Source organism: Zerene cesonia, chromosome 20, assembly GCF_012273895.1.
Source record: "Zerene cesonia ecotype Mississippi chromosome 20, Zerene_cesonia_1.1, whole genome shotgun sequence".
NCBI classification, from domain to species: Eukaryota; Metazoa; Arthropoda; class Insecta; order Lepidoptera; family Pieridae; genus Zerene; species Zerene cesonia.
The window spans coordinates 2,843,152-2,851,939 of record NC_052121.1 but is presented as its reverse complement, the minus strand read 5'-3'; the positions used below and the strand labels follow the sequence as shown (position 1 = coordinate 2,851,939).

General features: G+C 37.0%; 1 protein-coding gene across 1 annotated transcript in view; it reads right to left on the bottom strand.

The window, feature by feature from the left end:
• LOC119834839 overlaps positions 1–4,902 on the bottom strand; it is a 6,234-nt gene extending 1,332 nt beyond the window's left edge. The window contains exons 1-5 of the mRNA XM_038359354.1: positions 4,851–4,902; positions 4,518–4,642; positions 2,866–3,188; positions 403–501; positions 5–59 (exon numbers count right to left, since the gene is read on the bottom strand). Of these exons, the coding sequence (XP_038215282.1) occupies positions 5–59; positions 403–501; positions 2,866–3,188; positions 4,518–4,642; positions 4,851–4,902 (654 nt within the window). The remainder of the gene's footprint in view (positions 1–4; positions 60–402; positions 502–2,865; positions 3,189–4,517; positions 4,643–4,850) is intronic.
• Positions 4,903–8,788: the final 3,886 nt, after the last annotated feature.

The window sequence follows — 8,788 nt, the reverse complement described above, 5'->3', positions numbered from 1 at the left end:
CCGCTGCGCCTCCCGCGCCGCTGCCGCCCGCGCCCGATCCGCCCCCTTTTGATGTCTCGCTGAAAATTTAAGAACATTGATTTAAAAACATAGTACGAATTATAAAACATCTCTGAGGTCATTACCGACTTTATATTGGCTATTAATTTGCGAATTGCGTAAGTTTAAGTGCAATAGAAAATGGAATACAGTTATTATAATAGGCAGAAATGTGAATTAAGAGTAGGGCACACGAATTTTCTCGCACATAATTTCATTCCACTATAGGTACCTAAATTATGTATATAATATTTTTTTTTAATATGTTGTGTTGCCCTAAAACAGTTAATCGCAACTGACATAAACGAATTTCACGTCATGTGCCCTCCTCTCGCGCGTATAGCTGTGTCTGTGTACACTCACAAGGTGGAGTAGGAGGCGCGGGCGGCGGGCGGCGCGAGCGCGGGCGCGTCGTCGCACGGCGCGCGCCCCGCCGCGCTCAGCAGGTAGTTGCTCGACTCGCTGAAACAGTTCGACAACCTGCTTCAAATTGTATTACTGCCTCGAGTGCGCCGACTGGCGGTTACCGGCGACTTTGAATTCGGCCTCTATGGTATATTATATATGGTATTCCTATTTCAAACCGTATTCCTATTTCAAAGGGCCCTTAGGTTTACAGATGTTAAAATCACATGATGCAAGAACAACGACTCAATGAAGTTAATTAAATGTCTTATTAGATAGGTGTATCCATGTGTAGGATAAATGTGTATCTCCTTGACTCCTATGAAAGAGAATCACCTTTAAGATGAAGAAGAAACTTAAGAGCATTTTATATCAAAGCTCCTCCATTAAAACATAAGCAAAAAGTAGTATCTCCAATACAGATATCTGTACAACGCAACAGTAATCAGTAATATCGTAAGACGTCCCATATCGCGACGACCTCGGCAATGATCGCGAGTAAACCCCATTGCAATATGGCCACGATAACACCACTTTGTACTTTACTGCTGTTCACAGCATTCTTTTCCATTTTATCTATGCTATTTCTGACGTAATATTGTTAATATCACATTGAATGCACTATCAAAACGCATTCACCAATATAGTGTTGTATTTAATTAAAATTAAGGTGTGTAGGTTATAATTTCGATAGTAAGGAATGTTTAGAAATAATTCTGACGATATTTCCAGAAATGGAGGCTCTCATCGCCAATGAAATTCAAGTCTTTAAAAATGTTTAAAACAATAGTTTAAATCTCTTTTAGCCTTCTTTTACTATGTCAATTAATCATCGGGCACGCTTGCTTCTTCTTCTTGCACGCTTCACGCTTACTCTAGAGCTATTTTCGCTTATCGGCGAATAGGCTTAAATTATATTTTTAAGGACCTGCCTTATCTAGTTATGATTAACAAAAATGACTAAGGCCTTTCGCAACTGCACAACATTACAATGCTCGTCAGATTATAATGTTTCACTTTATAAAGTGAGGTAGACAAGTATCTAGTATTAGCATTAGCGTGTTCATGTCACGAAATGGGAACCTTCCTAAATCATTAACATCAACAACCACGGTTCAAGATACTTACACTGGGTCTATGTCGTAACGACGACCCACCCATTAATTTTAATAATATCCATGAACTAGTTTCCATGATGAATGGGTGTTTGATAAGAGTTAACACGGAATGTTTACGTTGTACGTTATAGGCGCGGCTCCGTTCAGACACCATGTGTTATAGAGTTTTGGTCGTGAGTCATGAGATAATCGAGTGTAAGCAGAGGTCGCGATAAGGCGGACCACCGACATTCAATCGATTTCGTCATGGTGTTATCAATTCCATTATTACTACAATTAGCTCATATTTACGCAGTTATCTATTTTAAATTACAATTGTTTTTTTTTTTCTGTACAGTGTTTACAATACAAATACTTGAATAGGTACTGTCGTACTTGGTCGTGAACAATGAGATTTTGTATATATTTTACATATTGTATTATTTTTTATTTCTGAGAAAGATATACTATGCACACAATTAGGATATCGGACATTGTTTTAAAATGTCTTGTTATTAACATGAAATATTTATTTTATAGAAGTCATAATTAGAAACGAACGCATTTATTAACATTAATTTTATATGATGAGATGAATGAAGTATTCAGAAGTTATTTGAAGGTGTAGTATTTTCTTGTGGTTGGTCTTACGCGAGTATTATACATTTAGAAATTAAAAACTATTCAACGGATTTTAAACGCGATTTATTCATTATATTATTAACCCGACGTTTCGAACATTTTACAGCGAGCGTGGTCACGGGGAGACTCCTGTCGTCGAAACGTCGGGTTAATAATATAATGAATAAATTGCGTTTAAAATACGTTGAAAAGTTTTTAATTTCTATTTGAAGGTGGTTAAGTTTTAAATTGCAACATTTCGATCAAAGGTATTTATAGATAACAATTTGCTACCGAAAATCGAAAATAGTATAACATATGATTTCACTGATAAGCACTTTTTAAACTCAAAGATAACAAAATGATAAATATACAAATCTCTAACCAAGATATGTTGTGGTTGCTGGTGTTATGCTATTTACAGTTTAACATTTATCTTTACGAAATTGCCTGTTTTGGTTGAATTAGTTTTTAGACAGACGCATATCTACCTTTTATTACGCGAGAGGAGGGCAAGCGAGCCTACCTAAATAGCCAATAACACATGATAAATGCAATAGCATTAAAATTATCAGATATACAAATCATATTCGCTTCCGGGAGTGCCTTATCTACCACTGACATTTATAATAATACACAAATTGAACTCTTAAATACCATGCTATTCTCTCTAAGTATAAAGCAGCAAAGGGGTCCGAATTACCTGGCCGTCCGCATCCTGAGCGCGGCGCAGTTCTCCTTGCACTTGTAGGCGAGCACTTGCTTGATGCGGCTCACCTCGACGTCGGGGAAGTGGCGGCTGACGTAGGAGATGAGCGCGTGCACGCGGCGGCGGTCCAGCGGCGGCTTGGTGGGGCGCGCCTCCTGCCCCGCGCGCGACCAGCGCTGCCCCGTCACCGAGCACGTGGCCAGCTCGATCGGCGAGAACAGCGCCGCCGCCAGCCCGCGCGTCACCTTTCTGTAGTCCCCCCACTTGACGCCCCTCAGCAGGTCCTCGCGGATCTCGACGCCCTCGCCGAGCTTTATCTGTACACGTGAAACGAACCTTCAAACCGCCAGTCACGGTTCGACACTTTTTGCGCTACTTCGTCACAGATAACCCTTGATAATTTTTACAAGTGTACGCGATAAAGTAGCCCGTTCCACGGGTGGGCAATAATCACGGTCGCTGTACGATCCTTATCTGTTTCTATTGGCGAAGAGGTCCATATTGTAATAACCCGATAAAAATACGACAGACAAATTCATACTTAAAATATGGTCTTTAGTGTATGGAGACTTTTCGATGCCGTACTATTTAAAAATGAATATGAATGCTTGATTATGGTTATTTAAAAATATCCGGTTTAAACCAAAATATGTATTGACGGCAGTGTACAAAGGTTAGGAACTCTTATATCAGTCAGGCAGTTCAAAGCTATATGTTTTTTAATACTGTATAAAGAAATATATATGTTACAGAAGCAAAATCTCAATTGTTTCGAAATACTTTATTTTTCCTATTGTATTAAGATTTAATAGAAAACAATGTCCCCTTTAGTAGCTAAAGTAACAACGTATTTGAAACGTAACGACTTATTTAAATCTTCTAATAAACACGCACATCACATTAAATTAACATGAGGTGTTGATGACACTGCGATTGGCTAAACGAGGAAAAATTAACTTTAACTCCGCACTGTGTCATAGTGAAAAGTGTAAAGTAATAATAAAAATAATAAAATAATCTACAACATTAGTAGATTACAAAAACTTGAACATACAGATTAGATGGTAGTGTTAGTGAAGAAGTAAAATGACTCTAAATGCTTTTGCAAATAAATCTTATATAGTTTTCTACAATAGCACATTTTGAAAGTTTAAATTACGCATTGCACGATAATTGAAAAGATTCTTAAGAAAAATTTCCACTTCGATTTGGCGTTATATTCATAACTCTGTTTATCGATTTTGTACGGATCATAAGTTGTTATTATGAAAAAAAAAAACACAATTATCATGACTTAATCAATAGGTATAAAGTATACACGTATTGGAAATCTAAACAATATATGCTTTATGACAAAACATATCAAAATGCTCCATTTTGTGTCAAAAGGTCGTTTGGACACAATCTGTTTAATTGAACAAAGCAAATACATAACTCCGATCATAGTCCTCCATACTTTGCCATCGTATAACTAATGATATTAGGTTGTTAACTTGCTTATCGAAATTTCAAAAGCTAATTGTACAAATAGAATCGAATAATGAATAAGCCATCTCTTTCTAAGTTCTACCACGAATATTTTAAGACGGATATACCTACAAGTAAACTTATTAAAAAATGCAATGTAATATAAATAAATATCTTACGAGTCTCGGCGCGGGCGCCCGTTCGTTTTCTCTCTTGAGCACGAAGGGCAAAGCGCGGCGATGTTGCTCCAACCACACCGCGTCGGGCACCGGCCGATTCCTTCGTCCGTCCCAACGGCCTGCAACTAGAAATTGTTACATGCCTACATTTTTTTATGTTTAAATTTCGAACACCACGTTCCCTGTGCTACCAAAATTATCTTGAACATTCTAGATTTTTTTGTTAGGTATATTTATGATATTTAATCCCAAATTCGTCATAAAATACAGTCTCGTTTAATAATATTCTATTCAAAATCGACTGACGACTGTAATCTAGTAAAAATTTATTACATATAACATCCTTTTTTAGCAATAGTTCTTTTTTACTAGAAAATGTTTTCATGTCTACGAAACCAACTTACCATTCCATTTTTATGACTTTGCTAAGAAAATTAACAAAGGTTCTGCTATAAGTAAATTTGGGCAGGTAATATAAATGTGAATAATAATAAATTGTTAATTTATGGATAAGAATTAAATAAGACTATTTTTAGAAGCAAAGACATGTATATATCTGCAATATTTTATTTGTTGTATCTCGTAAAAAATTACAATGATTTATATACATATTTAAAAATGTTTGCACAAAGCAATTGCACAGACGATTGCGATTATATTACGATATAATATTAATATAAGAACAATTGATTTATGATGATAAAAATAAAAATGATTTAAATTTGATCTTCCTTAATTAAGACCATAATATATAGAAAAACTCGGAATTGACACTTCGTGGCGATATAAAGTCTATTTTAGTGTCGAGGAAAACGAAACGCTTAAGTTATCATAAAGTTATCTGATATCTGTATATAGTAACAATTAATCACTGCGATCTATTATAAAAATATATGTTTGGTCAAGTGAAAAACTTAATAAGTAGGTAATAAGATAGGTAGTCAACAAAACATCACGTTGTTAATAAGCAACAGTCTGTCTATATAATAGAATTATCATAATAAAGTATTGCCTTAGATATGATATATAATAATAATTATTGTATGTATGTGGTGTAAAAGCGTGCCACTGATTAATTATTATTTATTAATACAATTTATACTTAACACGAAATTAAACGACATCTATACGAAAGTAGCATGTCATCGATTTAAGCATTAATATTTAATTACTTTATGAGAATATTTTTGTTTAAATTTACATCCATATACATCGTAATCATAGTGATAGAGTTTATAGGAAATGTCTATTTCATTAATTATTTTAATACGAGATTTCCATTTTGTTTTTCACTGACGAAAAATCGCATTTGAACTTAGGAATACAATATATATAAATTACTTATTATTTTATGATTAGATCGAATGATAAGCATTTTTATATTCTATGCGCAAATTTAAAACATTTAAACTTGGCGATTCACACTAAAATAAGTATAATATAAATGCAAAATAAAATTTAGAGATCATGGGAACTAAAAAATGAGATCTCAATTAGACTCACTATACGAATACTTTTTTTTACAAAGATAAACTAATATTGTAATTCACAACCCTAATCATATCATCGACATCGTTCCCTTTTTAAAAGATGCTTAGAGATGTTTTTTTTAATGACTAGATGCGTTTTTCCATGGCAATCATAATATATCAAAGTCTAAAAATCAAAATATTTTCAATAATAGACTTAGTTCATTTCAATATTAGCAAATACATGATTAGTAAAATTTCATTTCTTAAAATCTACTGAAGAAGCACAAAGTGCCCTGCGATTGGATTTTTATGGCAACTTTAAAAATCGAATTATGACACGTGACGATTAAAACGTTAAAGTAAACGCTGATTAATTGAATAATATTCATAACGTGCGAGATTTGTACAAACTATAACCGGGAGCCGTCCAATCACTCAACTATATAACATCTGTGTAAAGATAAAACTATTGTGTATAAAAATATCACTTCTGTTATTGTTTTCCATCACGGGTTTATGTAACTTGTATATTCGACACATAAAACGGACACGGTCGACCCTCCCCAACACATTCATAGTAGAAAAAAAAATTATATCTATTCTAAGAATAATACATAATATAATATTCGCTAAACGTCGATGGAGAGGGTCGAGCGAGAGGATAACATGTATAATGTAAGTATTTATATACAATATGTAACCTGTAAATAATCTATGATAAAAATCAGCACCGGTTGCAACAAATGTATTAACAATCAGTCTATTGTCAGAAAGGAAGGTACTCGACTCCCTTTGACGAGGCCCCTCGCAACATAACTATTAGTCTTACATAATAAACAGACAACATGATTCAGCACTACAGTTAAAGCCGAACAACACGATGTGGGGAGTCCCATACGCATGCTGTATACGGCTATCATTTATATTATCAAGGTTTAGCTAGAGGAGCGTCATTAAAGGGATATTTACTGGCACATGGTATACTATTGAAAGGCACCCAATAAGCGGAGGTGTGACGGCAGATAGGCCCCCGGCGACACTCTGATCACAGACTAGATATACCTACAGACAGTCTTCGATATTTCACATTAAGCCACATCTTCACAATATTACCCAACGAACTGATACGCCGACAGCCCCGCAGCGCTTAAAGTACTTTGAACTATTCGTTATTGCTTTATTTATTATAAAAAATGCCCTTTCCAAGTCAGATTTACAACCAATAAGATATTAATGGAAGAACAGGAAACTATTAAATACGTGAAAGTTTAACTGTACCTTATAAAGTTATTTTATTTATAGAAGACAAGGTTCAAAGAGAATAATTCTAATTTATATTCTAAATTTGAAGGTAAATGATAATGTTCCAAAATATCCATTGCTCATTCATTACCCGCAATAATTTAAAAAAAATTTCGTAGCAAAGATACTAGGTTCTGTATTTTATTTCACGATTTTTGTTCAAGGAAGTATATTTTCATACAAAATATTAAACATAGAGATTAATACATAGAAAATGTGATGAAATATATATATTTTTTAAATCCAATGGAAGCAATAAAATGGAAAAAGCGAAAGTATATCAAAGATGCACATGTGATATAATATATTCGAAATTTTAACTGAAAGTTCTACGAGTTCATAAGAGATTAAATAATAGAAGTAACGTTCATAACAATAAAATGAATGATATATCGTTATCGGGCAACCGCATACACTAAACGTGGTCGAGTAGGATCGGGCGGGCGGCGAGCGGACGTGCGACAAGCGAGTACGGGGCTGTCGAGCGGGGAGAGAGCGCGTGAACGGAGCGTGTAAGGTCAGCGGTGCGCGGGCCGCAGGGCAGGCAGCGGCGGCGGCTTGAGGCGCGCCGGGTGCTGCGCCAGCGTGTGGCGGCGCAGGTACAGCGGCGTCTTGAAGCAGCGGCCGCAGGTGGCGCACACCACCGGCTGCGCCTCGTGTATGAGCCGCACGTGCTGCCGCAGGTTGGACGCGTTGGAGTAGCGGCGGCCGCACTGCGCACACCGCACGCCCGCGCCCGCCGCGCCGGCTGCCAACAACACCACGTTCGCACTGCGCCCCCCGGACTCGCGCCGCCCGCGCGCCCCCCCCGCGCCGCCGCACCCGGCACCCCGCACCCGCCTCCCGACCCTCTCGCTAATAGGATCTCGCTATTGCCTCGCTCTGCTCTATCCTCCCTTCCTTAAGCCGTTGTTAGAAATTCAGATCAGTAAGCTGCAGTGCAGTAAACGGTGCCCGAAGGCTCTTATCTTTTTGATTTGATTCGTACAACGCGTTACACGGCTGGCGCTTCGTAAAATTGATAACATCCTGATAATATAAGACAGCCTTCGATGCCGATACCGTGTCTCTCGGCAGTTATGAGGTTTTCAATCTAGAATTTCTGACAGGTGCCGTCGGCCTTAGACCGATAACCTCTAACTCTAAGTTAATGTTTGGTAATGTAGATGTACAGATCTAACAATGACTACATGTACAATGACAATACATGGACAATACTCGATAAAGAAATTTAAACTGTACTGATCCGCGTGACGCTTTCATAGATCGTGGTCGCTAACACGATAATATGATAATTGTAATGAAATGTATGATAACGAATGCGAATGTATTATTTTCAATGGCTTCCTTGCGATCACCCCAAACAAATAGCGCGCGTATTCGTCAGCGATAAGTTTCAAACGAATTGAAATAATTAAAGTATGAGAATCCTATTAGCGTAGATGGCGTCGGAGCCAGCGAATGTCGAGTACGCCGGAGGGCGCAGTGGGGGCGGCG